Genomic DNA, 20,335 nt, shown 5'->3' on the forward strand with positions numbered 1-20,335 from the left:
TGTTTAACCAGCTAACCCCATTAGCTTGGGCCCTTCACCCCGCCACCATGGCAGATGGCTGGAGAAAGACCCCAAGTAACCTCGAGGCAGGGACCTTAAAGGGCAGCGTAAGGGGAGTGTCTAGGCGTATGAAACAGTCTCAGGATTGGTGTGCTTCCAGGTTTGGGTGACCCTCCCTGTGTTGATTGGTCAACTGGTTGTAATGGCCCATAGGCCCTCCCAGGGCGGTTGCTATGCTCTGCACATCACTGTTGTGCACTGTCTGAAAAGCACACCCAGAGCTGTAAAGCACAGCCCCACCAGCTAACTTCCGATTGGTTCCTTGCCATGAGGAGGGCATCTGACCTTAGTGACCAGGATAGGAGCGGCAAGGTCATGCAAGCACATGTTAGCCTGTCATGGCTGCTAAAATGGGGGACTGGTCAGTACACGTCATGGGTGGGGTGACAGTCAGAGGGATTGAAAATTGATGGACAACCTGATCTCTGCCGGCCAGTACTGCTGACACTGTGAGCACCAACACACCAGGCAGAGGAATTGCTTCCCCGTGAGTAGATCTGACCAGGGTAGCAGGGGAAACGCTGACATCCTGACATGCCGTGACATGCTTCAGCAGAATTGAGGGTCAGCCTGTGCTAGTGGAAGTAAAACACAATTGGTTTTGGTGCTCACATCCCAGACCTCTTCCCAGCCCCTGACTGGTTGCCTGTTGAGGTCAAGCCTACTTGAGGGTTACCCACTCTCCTAACCCTGACCGTCTTGACTCTGCCCAGCTTCCTGCTTCATCCTCATGCCCACTTTCTGCGGTTCCCAGGACAGTCAGAGCTCTGCTTTGTTCCCACCTCGCACTTACATTTTTGCTTTTGCAGACACATCACAATGGGGTCTTTCACATGTGGTTGCTGACTACAGGCAATTACCCCCCTGTGCTTCCTGAAAGTGGTGACTTTGACAAGAGAGTCAGCACAGTTCTTACCGGTGGATTACAGATTGGTTGAGAAGTTGACATGCTACCACATGCAAAGTGTTGTATGTTTTTATTTATAGTTAAGGGAGTAAAGTAAAATCCCCCTTGGACTACATTTCCTGCATTATTTACTCAGTGATAGATGGAATTACCTCATGGGTCTGAGTTCTGCAATGAAAGACCCAATTGTAGTTTATACACATGTGGGGGTGTGGTTGGAGTTACAGCTCCAGGGGGAGTTTCAGTTCCGAATATCCTGGTAATTCTGGACACAGTTTTCTCTTGTTCAACACTGTTATTTTATTCAAAGCAAAAGAAAATAAAGAACAAAGGGGAAAAGCCTAGGATTGTAGTACTAGAACCCAAATAGCAAAGTGAAAGCAGCCTGAATGCAAAGGTTAAAATTACCTCAGAGTTGATGATAGTTCTTGGGTCAAACCATTTCTGCTGTTTCTAAATACTTCAGCTTTAAACTGCGCTAAACTCGTTAAGGGCACCAGTGAACAGCATCTCGACTGACCCTGGGAAGACAGGGAAGTGAGTTGAAAAGTTCCAAGGGTGGGAACGCTGGGAGCCACCTCTGTAAGCAATGGTTCTTTACCAGGACAGTGCTTGTGAGACTTCCTGGAGGAGAGTAAAAATTCAAACTCCACTTGTACCCAGTCTTAATGATGATCAGGAATGGGCTGCCATCTTGACAAGTACAGGAACAGTGCTTGTAACAGTCGGTAGTATAAGATTCAAGACAGACATACCCGAGAGAAGCTTGCCCTCCATTAAGTAGACTATTTCCTGAGGCCTTCTTGGGTGCGAGGACTCAGTCTTGAAGGGACCAGGCTCCCTGTGAGGGACTGTATCATTTTGTTCTGGCTGCTTTTTTAGCAGTTGTTTAGTTTTTTTGGCTTCCTTTAGATTTATCATGCTTGCACTTATCAGGTTCTTTGATCTTTGTGTTTCACCTAATTTGGAATATTTCAGTCTTTTTTGAGACAAGGGCTCCCTGCTCCGGAAGGCTTTCCCTGAGTTGCCATCTTTCCCTCTTCGGTGGCCACAGTTTTAAAGATGAATGGTTGCTTCTGAAACACATGTAGGTTTATCAGGAAGTTACAGAGATAGTGGAGGGAATTACCACACAGTCATCACCAGCTTCCCTAAGCCATCTTGTATACTATATATTTGTTAAATTTAAAAGGTTGTCTTTGTATATGCTTTTAGCTATAGTATTTCCATGAATGTCCGCTTGTTTTTCCTGCCCTGGCACATTTTACGTCGGACTGAACTGTGTCACACATGCTCTTCAGAACCTTGATAATGTTGCTCTGTACTGGCCAGGTGTTCTTAGGATGTCTGTCAACGTGATCATGTGTCTTCTCATGTGTGTGGTGTTTTCTCACGCTCAGAGAAGTGTGATTTTGGGTGTGGTAGCAAGAATGCAGGTCAGATTCAGCATGTCTGAAGAAGGGGCTAACACACAGTCACTGTTCAGAATGAGCTGCTTTAGGTAAGAGAGGCTCACAGCCAGGCCATGGGTGGAGCCTAGAAGTAAGAGAGCCGCTGGGAGGAAGACACAAGACAGAGACAGCAGAGAGCAGCCTTAAAGGGAAAGAGAAACCTTTCCTCAAAACTGTGAGAGGAGCTTCCTCAGGAGAGATTGCCACCCTGTTATAGCATGACAGATCCTGAAGGGGAGCGACAAGCCCTCTGCTTTTCACTCAGAAAACCTAGAGAACAAAGGAATTACTGACTTGTTTCTAGAGTATGGCAGAAAGTTTCCCACCACATAATTCAGTCTGGCTTAGCCTACATGCTCGGGATCAGGTGCCAGGTAGGAGTATAAACTTAACCTGCAGTAGCAAGTCGTGTGGCTTTAGCTAGGCTTGAGGACCACAGACGACCTCAGGTGAGGATGCAGTCGGGTGTGGCCTGGCCGCTGACAGGGAGAAAGGCAACTGAGGGTCTACCTTCCAGTACCAAGCACCCTTCTCCCTGCATGTGAAGTGGTGACTGGCAGCTCAGTGGTGCTGATGCTGAGCCTGCCAGTGTGAAGCTTTCTGTGTTTCTCTACGAGAAAGGCATTTCCCCTTTTCTGTTCGCCATCATGCACTAAGTCTACTGTAAGATGGCATAGTCATCCATGCAGTCGGCCTTATGTTTATATGAGAATAGACTCATGGGTGCATTTCCATTCTTTAGGTTCTAACCCAGTGTCACCACTGCTTGCTTTTTGCTCTCCCTGGTCCAGCCTTTAGGAGCTCTTCAGGTTGGCCCCTGTCCTTTCGAGACCGCCCCTCCCCCCAGAAGAATCTGTGGGGCTGGTCTTGGCTGTCATTTGACTTCATTTAGAATCAGTGGACACCCTCTAGGCTCATCTTGTGTTTTCCCTGCCGTGTCCTGTAAGCATCTGTTTGTCTGAGGAACCTGGTCCCTTCCACTGGAAAGTAGTATTTGAAGCTGGATCTAGGAACTGGTTGCACTACGCTTGCCATGGCCTCTTACGGTGTTTCGCGGCCTCATTTTTGTTTTACCAGATTTTTTTTTTTAGATTCAAATTATGTTGATGTTTAACCTTTGATTTTTATCTCAGGGGTACCTGGGATGCTGTGTTAATTTCTTCCAACATTTTTGTTCTGTTTTCCAGATTGAATATTACCTGTATGACTGTTTGCCTCTCCTTTATACGCTTTCCTTTGAATCTCTAAGCTATTGAAAGCAGTCTAGTAAATTTTCATTTCTTGTGTATTATTCTTCAGTTCTGAAATTTCCTTTTGTAGGGAGCAGTGGGAGTGCTGAGTGTATATATATATTGTTGACACGGGCACAGCCATGACAAGGACCAAGCCCTCAGAGTCATGGGAAACAGGTCTTTCTCCATATGTATGGTTTAGGCTGGAAGCTGGGACATAGCCTTCATCCTCTGGTACAAGTCTGACTCTTTACAGATCATTGGCCAGTGTGTGTGCAAAAGCTAGCAATGGCATCTTCCTCAGCCTGAGACTGGTCACCTACAGAGGCCTCCTGCCAGACCAACCCCTCCCCACTGACTATACTGGCCATGCTATTTATCCTAGAGTCTATTCTTGGATTCTTTAGCCAGTGAAGGCTGCAGATTTTAATGTGAGTTTTAGCTACTCAGCGCAAAACCAGTTAGGTAGAACCTGCTCTTGGGAGAAGCCTCAGACTAGAAACCCAGTGCCCTTCTCTTCTTGTAGGTAGGTGTCAACTTCCTGCAGTCTTTCCTGCTTCTCTCTCCTCGATTTGTGTGCACATTGCTGCTGCCTTTGAGAGTTTGTAAGTGCTAATAGCGGAGGGCTAATTCATTAATGGGAGAACAGTATCCAACAAATGCAAAACCAAGGCCGAGTTGTGCTGTGAAGGTCCAATGAGAGGAAATCATCACAGTTGGTCACCCAGTGCATAAGAGAACCAAAGAGTTACTGACATAACCCCTAAGCCATGAGAGGGCGGTGACCCCTACACTCAGTGGAGGAGGAAATTTATTCTTTCCTAATAAAGAATGGAGGGAATTTGCTGTCTATCCCAGGCTGGCTGTATGTGAGCAGAGTTCCCAAGTCCTCATTCACATATGCTAAATGACACAGAAGAGTGTCATAAGGAAAACACAGAAGATGTGTATACAGACAGGTATTGCGGGTTCCTGCCTGGGCCCCGTTGCCACTTTAGCCGCCAAATAACACACAAGACACTGTATTAATTATGAAGCTGTTGGCCTTGCTTGTTTCTTACTGGCTAGCTCTGACTTAAGTATTTATCCCATAATTGTTAATCTAAGTATTTCTCTTACCGGAGAACTTTCCAGGCTTCTTATCCCTATGACAATTACATCTTGACTTCCTGTGTTTCTCCTACCCAGAGTCCTCCTGGACTCTTAGTCCCACCTATCTTGCTTCCCTATTGGCCAACAGTGCTTTATTGACATATACACAGGACTTCCCCCATCAATAATTACAATATTTTATTCTTTAACGTTAAGATTTAAAGAAAGTATTTTATCGTCTATCTGCGTGAGTCTAAAGTCTTATATGTAGCTTATCTTTTATCATAACTAAGGAAAACTATAACTATCTACAACTCCATCAAAGACCACAGAAGGATGATATGTAAACACTAGAATTAACAGAGACATCTTGCTACCTGGACAGTCACCCAAAGTTCCTCTGTAATGTTGGGGCATCCATAGACCACAGTGTGTCTGGCAGACTTCTCAGCAAAACAGGAAATTTTAAACTGTCCGCCTATATTGGCAGTTTATTAGTCATTTGTGTGTGTGTGTGTGTGTGTGTGTGTGTGTGTGTGTGTGTCCTGAAGAATGTCTGGCAGACTCTTCCATGAAGCAGGAACCCTGTAGGACTGTCCAAATTCAGTAGTCACTTTCCTGTGGGTCCTGCATGTCCAGTTTATATAGCAACAGTCAAATATTTCAGGCAAGAACACTTTCTTGGCCAAATGACTAATCTTACCATGTTGAAAGCAAATTCCATAATAAGTTTCTTTGATGCCCATCTTCCTCTCAGACGTAATTGGTATATCAGGAGAAGTTGTGTCTCACTATCATGAAAAACCATAAGCCATTAACTGTCTTATATTCTGTAGGTACTCTGTGTGTGTGTGTTTTAACTATCCTGTTTTTCTTTTTTCCTCTCCCAAGCCCACATATATTTTTAAACACACTATAAATCTTTTAGAGGTTTTTTTCTTTATCTGAATCTGACTTTACTCTAAATCTTTGTTTTTCTGGCCATCTATCTCTTATCTGTTAAGAGCTGTGGCTGATTTAACTGCTTTCCAAGATGGCAGGCTTAAGTTTACCAAACAAGTCTATGCTTACCTTTAGCAAAACAGAGTCCATCTGAGAAAATGTTGCTACCAAGAAGCCGTGCTTGTCTCTGTTCTTTTGTTTTTAAAATCCCTTTTTAAGTTTTTGTTAGATTCTTAAGTAGGAGTTCATTCCCTACGTTGGGCGCCATATGTAACGATTGTTCTTCCCACCAGCCTGGTCCCAGAGCCGCATCAGTCCCAAATGAACACACAGGGCACTGTGTTAATTATGAAGCTGTTGACCATTTGCTATTATTTCTTATCAGCTAGCTCTGACTTACTATTTAACCCATAATTGCCAATCTGAGTATTCCCATGTCTCTTACTGAAGAAAGGTTCTGGACCTCTTACTTCTCCTGCATCCTACATCGTGACTCCTGTGCCTCTCTTTCCCAGAATCCTCCTGGACTCCTAGTCCCACTTATCTTGCTTTCCTATTGGTGAGCAGTGCTTTATTCATTAACCAAAGAGAGACATATTTACAGAATGACTTCTTCCATCAGACAGGCACAACAATATTCTGTATCAGTAGATGACAAGATAGGGGAGTTGTAAAAGAATGGCCCTGCTGGCTACAATTCAGATTCCTCAGCTGTAGGGTAGGACAAAATGGTCACTAACCAAAGCTACAGAGTCAGTTTTTCATGCAACGGCTAGAACAGCACTGGATACAGAACAAAAGAGAGGGATGGATGAGTCAGATATTGTAAGGAAGCAGGTGAGCAAACATACTTGTTCAAGTAAATATTGGCCTGAAAATATTGGATGGGACCCATGGAAAGCAATATGACGTTAAGGTGTTGGCATCAGTGTTCAGCAGCCTATGTAGAGCAAGGAAGAGAAGTGAATGATTGAACTTTCTGAGGTCCTTGTGTTATTTTGAAGACTGCTAGAGATTGACTTTAGGAAAAGGATAGACTGTGTAACTTATCAATAAGTCAGTACAGAGGAAAACAGCAATGCAGAAAAAAATTTAAAAACATACAAATATAATCTTGAAGCAAAAAAAAAAAAGCATTATAAGTAGAAACCCAAAATAGGCTGGTGGACATCTGTACCATGGGATCTGCAACTGCGATGAGTATGAAAAGAATGAATTATTATCATTAAAATATCTTTAAAATTAAAGCTAAATTTTAAGAGGCAGTCCAGATGAAACAACCCATAGAGCAGAGTAAAACTAAAGGGACAGAGAAGCGGTACCAGGAAAAGCAAACTGAAGAAAGTAGGTGTGCCAATTAATGTCAAGCAGTGGGATTGTGAGTGGTTGACCCAGGAAGTGTGAGTGTGGGATGGCAGGTGTGCACTGTTCACTGTAGGTCTCTGGATTGGTGAAAATGAGAGAATTCAAATAGTGAAAAGTGGGGGAGCTCAAAACTGGGCTGTAAAGTATCTGCATGGGGATACTGGCAGCAGCAAGAACAAGCTGATTGTGTACCCATGTCACTCCCTTCATTTTGTTTGACTTTGGGGTTTTGAGAAGAGGGTTAGCTGTGCACTTGAGACTGGCCTAGGGTTAGAGTCGTAGCTCAGGTTGGTCTGAATCTGTCAGTTTCCTGCCTTGGCCTACTGATACCACAGGCATTGAGTATATTTCAAAACTGCAGAGTGAAAGAAGTTGCAGAGTATTAACACCCTGCTTCTAGACACAGGGTGGTATGGATGGACTTAGCCCAAGCTTCTTTCTGATTCTGAAATTAGCTCGTCAAATTTAGCAGCATTTGGCTGTGTTCCTGTAATTATATGTATCTAAGTATCTTTTAGCTGGCGAATTATCTATCTTTAAGAGCATTTGCTGGTTCTTTTTATTTATTTAACATTTTTCTTTTATTGAAAATAAATGTTTTCTGACATAGTAGATCCTGACTATGGTTTCCCTCTTCCCTGCTACTCCCAGTTCTGCTCCTCCTCTCCTCCCATCTGGATCCACTCCCTTTCTGTCTCTCATTAGAAAACAAACAGGCTCCCAAGGGATAATGATAAAATAAAATATAATGAGATAAAACAAAAACTAGCATATCAAAACTAGACAAAACAAACAGAAATGTAATGTGTATTCTTTACCGCCAGCTGCCTGGGTCCCGCTGCTGTCTCAGCCCCCAAATAACACACGAGACACTGTATTAATTATGAAGCTGTTGACCATTTGCTATTGTTTCTTGCTGGCTGTCTCTGACTTAATTATTAATCCATAACTACTAATATATATATTTATAAGGTCTTATCTTATGGAGGACGCAGCCCCATGTGTCCTCTCTTCCTGGGATCACATGGTGACTCCTTACCCTTGACTACACTTCCCAGAATCATCCTCGACTCCTCGTCCCACCTATCTTGCCTCCCTATTGGTCAACAGTGCTTTATTTATCAACCAATCAGACACGCATATACACAGAAGGACTTCCCCCATCACAGAAAGAAAACAGCCCAAGAGAAGGCACAAGAATTAGAGACTCATTACTCACTCACACACTCAGAAATACCATAAAAACTCCAGATGGAACTAGAATATATACACAGAGGACCTGGTACAGGCCCATGCAGGCTCTGTGCATGCTTTGCTTAGGTTTCTATGAGTTTTCCTCATGTTGATTCAGAAGGCCCTGTTTCCTTGGTGTCCTTACTGGCTCCTTACTCCTCTTTTGTCTCCTCATATTCAGGGTTCTCTGAACCGTGAGGGGAGGGGCTTTATAGAGATATCCAGTTGAGGGCTAAGTGTTCTAAGGTATCTCACACTATGAATGCCTGGCCGTGGGTCTCTGTATTTGTTACCATCTGCTGCAGAGGAAGCTGCTTTGCCAATTGCCGAGCAAGGATGTGATCTGTGAATATAGCAGAATGTCAATAGGAATCGTCTTATTGTACTTTTTATTAAGGACAGTAGTATTTGGTTTTACTGAGGTCCCTGGGATACCTAGTCTCAGTGTTGTGTATGAGTTCCATTTTGTTGCTCCCACAAACTTTTGTGCCACCATTGTCTGAGCATATATTGGAGACAGGACAGCATTGTAGAACAAAGGGTTTGTGTCTGGGTTGCTGTTTGTGTTTCTCTTTTGGTACCATACAGAGAACCTTGCTCTACCACAGATGCTAGAATTTAGGGGTGAAGGCTCTATGTAGGCACTGGCTCTGTTTCTCCACGTTCAATGGGTTGTGTCAGTCAGTCTTGTTTTCAGCAATAGGACCTTGCTGTCAGTATGTAGAGAGCAACCTATAGTCTCTGCAACAGCCTGGGTGGTTTGGGGATTCCCATGGCATCCCTTTGACCAACAACTCAATTAGGTATAACCCTGGTTCTAGAAGCTTCATGTGATAACAATAGGTGGGGCTCTGTCTACCAACAATGTTGGTGATTTCATTGTAGGTCACCTTCATATATGTATATATTTTAGGAATGTTCTATTGCATTAGGTTTCCATACTACCCCTTAAATGGCCCTTAATTTTAGCTGTCTTTCCTCTTATTCCCTCCCTTGACACTTGTCTTCTTTTCCTCTTCCCCTCCCCACTTGATCCTTCTCTTCCTGTTTCCCACATCTATAACTACCCGTTTCCTTTGTCTAATGAGATCTGTTCCCCCATCTCTTACAATATACCTTCTGTGGTTCAATGAATTATAGCTTGGTTATCATTGACTTAACACCTGATATTTACATATAAATAAATATATACCATATTTGTCTTTCTGGTCTGGAATACCTTACTCAGAATTTTTTTTCTAATTCTATCCATTTACCTGTGAATTTCATGGTGCCATTTTTTTAATGGCTGAGTAATACTCCATTGTGTAAATTTGCCACATTTTCTTTATCCATTCTTCCGTTGAGGGACATTTAGTGTCTTAGGGTTTCTGTCACTGCGATGAAACACCATGACCAAGGAGCAAGCTGGGGAGGAAAGAGTTTATTAGGCTTATACTTCAACATTGCTGTTTATCTTTGAAGGAAGTCAAGATAGGAACTCAAAACAGGGCAGGATCCCAGAAACAAGAGCTGATGCAGAGGCCACAGAGAGGAGTTGCTTACTGACTTGTTTCTCCTTGTTTGCTCAGCCCACCTTCTTATAGAACCCAGGACTGGGAGCCCAGGGATGGCACCACCCATCTTGGGCAGGATCCTCCCGCATTGATCACTAAATGAGAAAATGCCTTACAGCTGGATCTCTAGGAGGCATTTCCTTCTTCCTCTGGTGACTCTAGCTTGTGTCCCGTTGACACACAAAACCACCAAATACGTCTAGGTTGTTTTACAGTCTCTGGCTGTTATGAATAAAGCAGCAATGAACATGGTTGATCAAGTGCATCTATGGTAGGTAAAGCATCCCTTGGGTATATGCCCAAGAGTGGTATAACTGGATGTTGTAGTAAACTGATTCCAGTTAATTGAGGAACCATCACACTGATTTCCATAGTGGCTGTACAAGTTTGCAGTCCCACCATAAATAGAAGACTGTTCCCCTTACTCCTCATTCTCACCAACACGAGTTGTCACTCTTAGCCATTCTGATGGGTGCAAAATGATACCTTAGTTTTGAATGGCATTTCCCTGATGGCTAAAGATTTTGGACATTTTGAAAGTGTTTTTCAGTGAGTTTCCTCTTTTGAGAATTCTGTTTATATTTGTACCTTGATGTAATTGTGTTGTTTACTTGATATCTAGGGTTGTTTTTTGAGTTCTTTATATATTTTGGATATTAGACCTTTGTCAGATGTATTGTTGGTAAAAATCTTTTCCCATTTGGTAGGCTTCCACTTTGTCTGAATGACAGTGTCCTTTGCCATGCAAAAGCTTTTCAGTTTCATGAGGTTCCATTTATTAATTGTTGATCTTAGTGCCTGCACTAATGGTATTCTGTTCAAAATGTCTTCTCCTTTGCCAGCAAATTCAAGGCTATTCCCAACTTTCTCTTCTTTCAGGTTCAGGGTGTCATGTTGAGGTCTTTGATTCATTGGAGTTGAGTTTTGTGTAGACTGGTAAGTATGGATCTATTCGGATTTCTACATGCAACCATCCAGTTTCACCAACACCATTTGTTGAAATGCTGTCTTTTTCAATGTGTATTTCTGGCTTCTTTATCAATAATCAGGTGTCCATAGGTGTGTGGATTTATGTCTGGGCCTTCAATTTGTCTGTTGTCTGTTTTTGTGCTAAGGCCATGCTATTTTAATTACTACAGCTCTGTAGTACACCTTGAAATTAGGGATAATGATAACTCTCATTGTTCTTTTATTATTCAGGATTGTTTAGCTGTGTTCTCATATGGAGCTGATAGTTGTCCTTTCTGTGAACAATTGTGTTAGAATTTTGATGAGGATTGCATTGGATCTGTAGATTGCTTTTGGTAGGATTGCCATTTTTACTATGTTAAGCCTACTGATCCATGAGCATAGATGACCTTCCCATTTTCTGATATCTTTTCCAATTTCTTCACTGCCTTAAAGTTTCTAGCATACAAGTCTTTTATTTGTTTGGTTAGTATTACCCTCAAGGTACTTAATATTATGTGAAGTTACTGTGAAAGGTCTTATTACCCTGGTTTCTTTTTATCAGTCCTTTTATCATTTGTATATAAGAGGGCTACCAGTTATTGTGAGTTAATTTTGTATCCAGCTACTTTTCTGAAAGTGTTTATTAGCTGTAGGAGTTTCCTGGTGGAATTTTTAGAGTCACTTGTGTATACTATCATATTATCTGCAATTAAAGATTCTTTGACTTCTTCCTTTTCAACTTTTTATCCCCTTGATCTCCTTTTATGAGGCAACATTCCTTCTGTTTCCATTTTATAAAATAATTTGAGGAGTATTGGCATTAACCCATATTTGGGATTCTGGTAGAATTCTGTTCTACAAGCATCTTGCTCTGAACTTTTGTTGTTGGGGAGGTTTTTTTTAATGACTGCTTCTATTTCATGAGGGATTTATAGCCCTGTTTAAATTACTCATCTGAATTTTGGTAAGTGATACCTATGGAGAAAATGATCCATTTCTTTTAGATTTTCCAATTTGATGGAGTATAGGTTTTTAAAGTATATTATGATTCTCTGGATTTCCTCTCTGTGTGTTATATCCCCCTTTCCATTTCTGTGATGATATCTTGCTTGTACAAATAAAGCCTGTCAGAAGGTCAGAAAATGCAGCTTGCCACTAGCTAACCATATGATGATGGGAGATTTCCTTCTGTATGCTGTGAATATATGTTTCTCTTATTGGTTGATGAATAAATGCTGATTGGCTAGTAGCCAGGCATGAAGTATAGGCAGGGCTACCAGACTAGGAGAATTCTGGGAAGAGGAAAGAAAGAGAGATCCACCAGGGAAACACCATGCAGTTGCCGATGGAGCAAGAGGGCCGGCCATCACCAGTTAGCCAAGACAAAGTGGAGATACATAGATGAATAGAAATGAGTTAACAAGAGAGAGTTAGCCAAATAAGAAGCCTGAGCCATCATCCAAACAGTTTATACTTAGTATAAGCCTTCATGGGTTTATTTGGGACTTAAGGCTGTGGGACCAGGTAGGACAGAAACCTCCATCCACACATTTCTAATTCTGTTTGAGTGTTTTCTCTACATTTTTAGTTAATTTGGCTAAGGGTTTGTCAATCTTATTGATGTTATCAAAGAAGTAACCCTTTTGTTTTATTGATTCTTTGTATTGTTTTGTTTCTTTTATTGATTTCAACCCTGAATTTGATTATTTCTTAACATCTACTCCTTTTTCGTGTCGTTTCTTCTTTTTGTTCTAGAGCTTTCAGGTGTGCTGTTAAGTTACTAATCTGAGATTTCTCCAGGTTTTTGTTGTTGCCGTTTAACATAGGCACTTAGAGGTATGAATTTGCCTCTTACAGCCACCTTCATTGTGCCCCATACGTTTAGATATGTTGTATAGTTATTTTCATTCAATTCTAGAACGTCTTTAATTTTCTCTCAAATTCTGTCTTGACCCATTTTTTATTCAGTGGTGAGCTGTTTAGTTTTCATTAGTTTATAAGCTCTGTGTAGTTTTTGTTGGCATCCAGCTTTAATCTGTGGTAATCAGATAGAATGCAGGGTGTTATTTCAATTGTGTTGTATCTGTTGAGACTTGGTTTGTGTTAGGGAATGTGGTCAGTTTTGGAGAAGGTTCCATAAAGTGCTGAGAAGGTGTATTCTTTTGTATTTGGGTGAAATGTTCTATAAATATTGGTTAGGTCCATTTGGTTTATAACATCAGTTAACCCCAGCATTTATCTGTTTAGTATTTGTTTGGATAACCTGTCTTTTGATGGGAGTGGATTATTGAAGTCTCCCACTATCAGTATAATATGTAATAGTGTTTCATTTAAGAACTTGGGTGCCTTCGTATTTGGTGCATAGATGTTAAGAATTCCAATGCTGAGTTGGGCGTGGTGACACACACCTTTATTCCCAGCTCTTGGGAGACAGAGACAAGTGTATCTCTAAGTTTAAGGACTGCCTGGTCTACATAGTTCTAGGACAGGGTTGCATAGAAAGACCCTGTTTTTTTTTTTTTAAAAAAAAAAAAGAAGAAAAAACTGTAATGTCCTCTTGGTGAATTTTTCCTTTGAATGTGTAGTTCCCTTCTATGTTTTCTGATTAGCTTGGTTTGAAGTCTATTTTGTCAGATATTAAAATGGCTATACCAGCTTGCTTCTTAGGTGCATTTGCTTAGAATGTCGTTTCCTATGCTTTTACCCTGAACATAATCAGAAATTCTTCTTTTGGCCTCAAGTCCCTGCAAGGGAGAAGCAAAACATGAGGCATGAAGGAGGCAAAGGTGTTTTGTAAGAAAACACAATCAGCCCGGAGGAAGGCGTCTTAGTGGACTTTAGGATTTACGGAAACCATTCCTGTTCTATAAGTAACTACATGTTAAAGTCACAAGTGCCTCCAGCGTCACCTTCAGAGGTGTGCGTGGAAAACCTAGAGCAGAGAGTGCTTTCCACTGACCATGGCCATGAACCTGAAGTGAATCATCCGTCCCAAGTATATTTAGCACAGGATATTTGAGGCCACCATAACTATACACAGCACTCTGTAGCTTGGAAAAAGCATGGAGTGATTTTCCATGGAAGTTAGGGATGTGTCTAAGGGGGCTGTTTTCGACTACACTGGAAGAAACAGGGCAGCCTCTTCTCTGAAGCATAGCTTTTGTAGCTGTGCATGGATCCTCTGTAGCCTTTCAGTGGTGTTGCCGAGATAAACATGTAAGCTTCAGAGGCTGCAGTGGGTAGCCAAGCACTAACCATTGGTTTTGATAGGGAGGGTGGCTTTTCCATGTTATAACTTATGACAGCAAGTGGAAAATGCTTCAGTGGGTGGGCAGGCCGGCATTTAAAATCAGAACACTGCAATAGCCAGAAGTGCTGAAGTAACAGACTTCTTAGAAATGTGGTTACCATCTGCTGAGAAAGCCTTCCATAGTAGCCACAGACATGCGCTTGCAACCACAGTCAGCTCATTTTTTCACTGAAATGTGGGACCGTGACCTCGATTGACGCCAGCTAGAGCTGTGTGCTTCCAGAGAAGGGAGATTTAGTTTATGCAGACATCCAAAACAAGTAGGAGACAGGTGAGAGAGCACCAAGGTACAATGGGCTTACATGTTACACAGTTTAGGTGACGGTGCTGGGTTTTTTTTTTTTTGTTGTTGTTGTTGTTGTTGTTGTTTTTTTTTATCTCCTGGTGGTGGCTTTAAGTACTGCCCTCTGGGGGGGAAAAATAAAAAAAGAAAGATAAAGGAAAAAAAGACCACAAAAGAACCTAACTACTAGTCTGTGGATTGAAAAAGACAGGTGAGGGTGTGAAGATGCTTGGAGTGATACGTAGTGATTTGGACAGTACAAATGAGGCAACGTGCAACCTAGACGGAAGTATTAGCAGGTGGAAAAGTTCATCCCTCAAAAACAGATGAGAAGTGGCTGACTTGTGTGAAGTGCTATACCTCTCTGAGTCCTGTGGTCTACAGTTGTAAAATGACATTTAGATTGAGTGTGCTCAAAAAATTGTTTTAGCTTTAAGGTTCAGTAAAGTAAAGACGGGTTAAACTAGCAAACAGAACTGGAGATGTTGTCAGTGGTGGCAGTGTGTCAAGCCCTGGGTTTGATCCCTACAACTGTGTACATCAACATAGGCAGTAGGGCTAGGGGAGCCCATTTATGAAGATAGGGGCCCTGCAGAGTGTCCTAATGCCAGGAACAAGAGGGAACTGTTCAGAAGGAAATATTGTCAAGAGAAAAATACCAAAGGAAATAAGGGTCTAAGTGTAGTAAAGAGGGCTGGTGATTGCTAGTCTGTCATGTCCTTCATTGTGGGAAGAGACACTTGGCTGTGACTTGACTTCTTAGGGAGACGGACAGCATCGCATGACACAGACATGCTAATCAAACTGATCTTTGTATCTTCTCTCTGTTCCTGTTGCATTTAAATTCATTACCAAGCCAACCCTGGTGCTCCACACCTACAACCCCAGCATTCAGGATGCAGAGGCAGGAGAATTACTGCAAGTTTGAGGCTACCTGGTTTGAAAACAAAGTAAACTCCAAAATAAAGTAAAGTCATTACCAAATAGTTTGGTTAGTGAGAAGGAGGAATCAAGGAAGGATTTTGAGGCATTTGAACTGAGGTTTGGAGGGAGAACATGATTTTATAAATGGATATGAGAGTCCCCAAAGCAAGGATATACAGAAGCCACTAATACTCTAGCCCCAAAAGCAAGGAAGTCTGCCTTGAGCAGGCACCATTGCCCTATAAGAGGCCATGTTTCCTAAGGTTAAGTGAGATTTTGATGGGGAAATAGCTAGGGGAGAGGTAGAAACTAAGAACTCAGTTGGGTTGTTTGCTAGGCGAGTCCAGCAGGAGAGGCCATAATAAGGTCTGTAGGGGCAGAAGAAAGTGAGGAGGAAGGTAGAAACAGGGGCAGGGGGCAGTGCTCAGTTTACAGCTCTGGGGTTGACAAGGAAGTCCTCTAGGTAGTTTTAAAATACTCTCCTCTGTCATCATGCTTCACTTCTTTTACCTGACATTTGTTTTCCATTTTTTGGATAAAGGCAAGGCAGCATATGCTAAAGAAATCAGGTAGATGTCAGGGTCTGAGTGAGTCAAATAATTCCCCTTGGTTGTTTGCTATCACGTAAGAGTGCATTTTGGTTCAGGACTTTTCTGAAGAGCTCTCACATTGTATTGCAACATCTGCTTCCACATTTTAATTTCCTTCTTTCCTTTTATAGATATTTGCATACTTTTTTTTTCCAAATGAGACCTTTTGTTTGCCACAAGAAAGCTATTACCCAGAATGTTAATGGGCTTTCAGCTATTAAGATGTAATGTATACCTTGAGTATTTAACTATAAATTTGAAAAATCTCCATGAACAATCTCAAAGGAATACTCAGAATGCACTCCTGGTAAATTGGCTCATTTTCCTGTAATTTACTGGAAGTGCTGATAGGAGAGCAGTCCTAATGTGAAAAGTACATTAATCCCTGGAGTTATATTGTGTGGATTAAATTATTACTCTCAAAGAATACAGTGTATGAAGCCGTTTAGCCCTCATTCACACTTGTTATTTAGAATCACAGTAGAAAAACAACCACTTACCTTTTGATGCACAAAATTAGAATTGATACATTTAATATCTTTTAAAACAAGAGGCGGTAATAGTTGCAGTTTTGCATAAGAATTGCTCTTTTCTGTAACAGGGACTGTGTGTCCCTTAGTAGTTTAGAGGTCGGTAATGTAGCTTCTCTCCTGTCAATCACAAGGATGAGCCTTTCTTTATTCTCCTCTGAGCATCTGCCACCTGAGGGATTGCTAGCTAATGTGGCCAACCTGCCCGATCTGTAACTGCAGGGACAGTTAGGGTCGTGTTTGGGATTTCATCTAGCCGTATCTTTTTTTCTTTGTCAGGGAGCTGAAAGTTGTGGAAACATGACTTGTGACAGCAGGTGCTTCTTATTTGGTAAGCAGCCATTTGTGATTCTGAATGACTAAGGAAGCCTCGGCTGAGATCCCACAAAGCCACCAGCTGCAGACTGCACCATGGACCTCAAGCTGGACCCTTCCCGGGATGACCTGCCTCTCATGGCCAACACCAGCCACATGCTTGTGAAGCACTATGTACTGGATTTGGATGTGGATTTTGGAAGTCGAGTCATTGAGGGCACCATAGTTCTTTTCTTTGGTGACGGAAGCAGATTGAGCAAACAGACAAGTTCCACCCAGGAAACCTCCCAGATGGAGTCAGAGGAAGACCTCACATTTAGGACAACTGAATCCTGCCACGCTCCTGAGGCGGATGCAAGTTCCTTCTCGCCCCAGATGGGGTACAGTGAAATTGCGGTCTGTGGTAAAGGTGATCAAGATGCCTTTGATAACGACGGTAACCATGACAACCGGGAACATGCTTCTGAGATGTCTAGCTCAGAGTACTGCTGTGACACAGGGAATCATGGGAGAGAAGATTTCTTGCTAGTGTTGGACTGCTGTGATTTATCTGTGCTAAAGGTAGAGGAGGTGGACGTGGCTGCCGTGCCGGGCCTTGAGAGACTTGCGAAGGCTCCCAAGCTCGCAGCTTCTCCTGAGAAGCTCAGGCGTGAGATTGTCCGTGACCTCGTGGCTCTGCCTGCAGATGGTTGGAGGGAGCAGTTAGACTGCTACACTCGCTGCAGCCAGGCTCCCGGCTGTGGGGAGCTCTTCTTTGACACTGACGATTGGAGCTTACGGATCAGGAAGAGGGGAGCTCAGACAGCTGCTGACTTTCCTCGCGCCATCAGGATATGGTATAAAACTAAGCCCGAGGGACAGTCAGTGACTTGGACCTCAGACCAGAGTGGCAGGTAAGTTACCCAAGGGGTTCTCTGCCCCTAATCTCATGCACTTGAGGGATGATCTCTAAGAAGAGACTGAGTCTGTTGGGGCGGGGGGGGGCACTTCAGCAGGTAAATCCTGCAGCATGCCGAACTGTTGTCAAGAGAGAGTCCTTGATTCAGTTCCAGCATTTCTGAGTTGGGAGCCTGAAATGCTGAGCCTGGCTGCTGGTTAGGATCACTGGTGGTGACTTCCAGGGCTGCTGATGAGTGGCACATCTCTGAGCAAGTGCTTTCTCAAAAAACCCTCGGATCCCACAGCTCTGAGGCTGGATGGTGTGAAGCTAGGCCAACCACGCATGGCTTTCTCACTGTACCGGCCTCTCAGCAGCTCGGTCTCCCTGGACGTGGCCAGTTGTCATTGGACGTGAACCTCCAGTACGCTGGAGAAGCTGCCTCTGAGAACTAAAGCAGTCAGACCTGCTGTGCTGCACACCGGTTTCTTGGGATATGGCTCTTGGTCTCTGGGACCAAAAGACACTGGATCCTTAGAGTCAGGCAGCCCCTTGGCCTCGTCTTACTGACTTTTTAGAATATGAGAATTTCTAAGTCAAATTCCGTTGGTTCTGCAAGTCAGCATGGCGAATCACTGGCGAGGTGGACAGAGGGTTGCTCATCTGTTAGCTGCTGCTGAGAGCGTTCTCGTAGAATGTTGGCCCCTTTGATGGACGTGGTGGTCTCTGGCAATTGCTTGCATCTTTTCCTCACCCTCCTCTCCAAATCCTTTTAGGTTTGCTTTGAAAGTGTCACTCTGACATTGAGCTCTAATTAGCCTGTCCGTTGCTTATAATCTTCCCTCCTGCTCTGGTTTCCAGGCCCCTCAGGGAGTTTACTTTCTGCCGTATGTCTGCTAGAGTTTGAGAAAGCCTTTGGGAAATTGCAGGGTTGGTCCAGTTAAATGAATACAAAAGCATAGTGATTGCTTGTTGTGTACCTTACTGGGCATTCCTTGGAGCCCGTGAAGGAGCAGGTGTTCTTATCTCAAAAGGTTTGGAATTACTGAAGATTTTCGCCAAGGTTGCCCATATAATGCTGTTGAATATTTAAGTAGGGATCTGTAGTTTTTATACTCTCAGATGCTTCACTTTTGAACTAAAATAGTGGGAAAGAAGAAGCTATTAACAGCTGGAAGGTATGTTAGTGGCCTCAAACATGGTCTTCTATCCTGAATGCTAACTACTAAGACAGGCGTGAACCCATTGCAAGCAGAAGTCCTGGTTTCCCTGGAGAAAGGTCGACACAGAATTTGCTCTTGGTGTCTCCATTTGGCATGATTCAGTAAAACACACGGTTGCGACAGAAGCCTTTGCACCACATTTTAGTCTTGTTGTTTGTGGAGTCATAAGAGGATACAGGAAGTGTTGATTTTAGGAGGAGATTCCAGAAAGCTGCTCTTTCCCTCACTTTCCTTTTGGAGGTGAGACTTTGGTTAGAGTTGAGATTCCCTTGCATGGGTAGCCACAAATTTCTTGAAACTCCTCCATGTGCCTAAGAATAAGATGCTAGGTATGATGGCTTCACACCTGCAATCCCAGAGACAAGAAGTGAAGACAGGAGGATTAACAAAAGTTCAAGGTTAGACTGGGCTGCAGAATGAGGCCCTACTTCAGATAACTTATACAAACAGGCCTAAATGCTTCCAGGCGACAGTCTAGGAACTAAGAACTTTCAGTTGACTGAAATTCCATGTTAGGGACATAATACATTTATTTCCTCAGTGATGTGGACTTTGATATGATGGGGTGAACAACAGCGTTTCCACGGAAGTAAAAAAGTAGTTTTAGTATCTACATTCGTGAAAATCCTGTAGTAATTATGTCAGTATACTCACCCTCATGTTTACCACAGACTGCCAGGCCTGCATGGGATGAACTTTATTATCCTCCACAGACAAGACTTGGGTACAGTGTCGGGCATTTCTGGAGAGGCAGGTTCCATCAGTGGCTAGTGTTTATTCCTCATCCCACTATCAAGACTAGACCTGCAGTCACTTTTGTTTGGTAATAAGCAAATGTAGTCATAGCATTGTGGAGGGCACGCCACCCCAGGATGGAAAGTAAAATGTGAAGTAACCTCCCTAGGTAATGTAGGACAGGTGTCAACCGACCTAACTTTGCTTTTGTTTTCTTTTATACGCATGCATGTACTTGTGCTGTGCATGCGTGTTCACATGTATGTGCGTGCAGATGGAAGCCAGCAGTTGACACCTTGTGGCATCTCTCTCAATCACTCTCTGCTTTATGTATTGAGACAGAATATCTTCCCTCAACTTGGAGCTCACTGATTCAGCTAATCTAGCCAGTTTTCCCTAGTGTGGTGATATATTATTTATGATTTATTAAAGCTTGCTCGAGGATTCAGAAAGCAAAGCAGCTGGTCACTAGCTCTTACTCTACCTCAGAGCGAAAGGAGATCCTGGTTCCTTGTAACCTCTTCTCGGCGTGGCTGGAGAATCCTGAGACTTCAGTGTCTTCCTATCCTCAATGTGGCTGGAGAATAAATATCTGATACTGATTCCTGAAGACCCTGCTCCTATCATTTATACCCCTCTAGTGCTGGAATTAAAGGCATGTGATCCCAGGTGCTGAGATCATCTTTGTGTGAGCTGTTTCTCTTTAGGACTGGATCAATCTTGTGTAGATTTGGGTGGCCTTGGACTCACAGAGATCTG

General features: G+C 42.9%; 1 protein-coding gene across 4 annotated transcripts in view; it reads left to right on the forward strand.

Moving 5' to 3' along the window:
• The window catches only part of Aopep (aminopeptidase O (putative)), a 286,649-nt gene that overhangs the window by 17,721 nt on the left and 248,593 nt on the right, over window positions 1–20,335 (forward strand). For all 4 annotated transcript variants that reach the window (XM_040756128.1, XM_040756129.1, XM_013119352.3 and 1 more), the window contains exon 2: window positions 16,706–17,634. In XM_040756128.1, the coding sequence (XP_040612062.1) occupies window positions 16,838–17,634 (797 nt within the window). In that variant the 5' untranslated portion in view covers window positions 16,706–16,837. The remainder of the gene's footprint in view (window positions 1–16,705; window positions 17,635–20,335) is intronic.

Source organism: Mesocricetus auratus, unplaced genomic scaffold, assembly GCF_017639785.1.
Source record: "Mesocricetus auratus isolate SY011 unplaced genomic scaffold, BCM_Maur_2.0 Super-Scaffold_100013, whole genome shotgun sequence".
Lineage (NCBI taxonomy): Eukaryota > Metazoa > Chordata > Mammalia > Rodentia > Cricetidae > Mesocricetus > Mesocricetus auratus.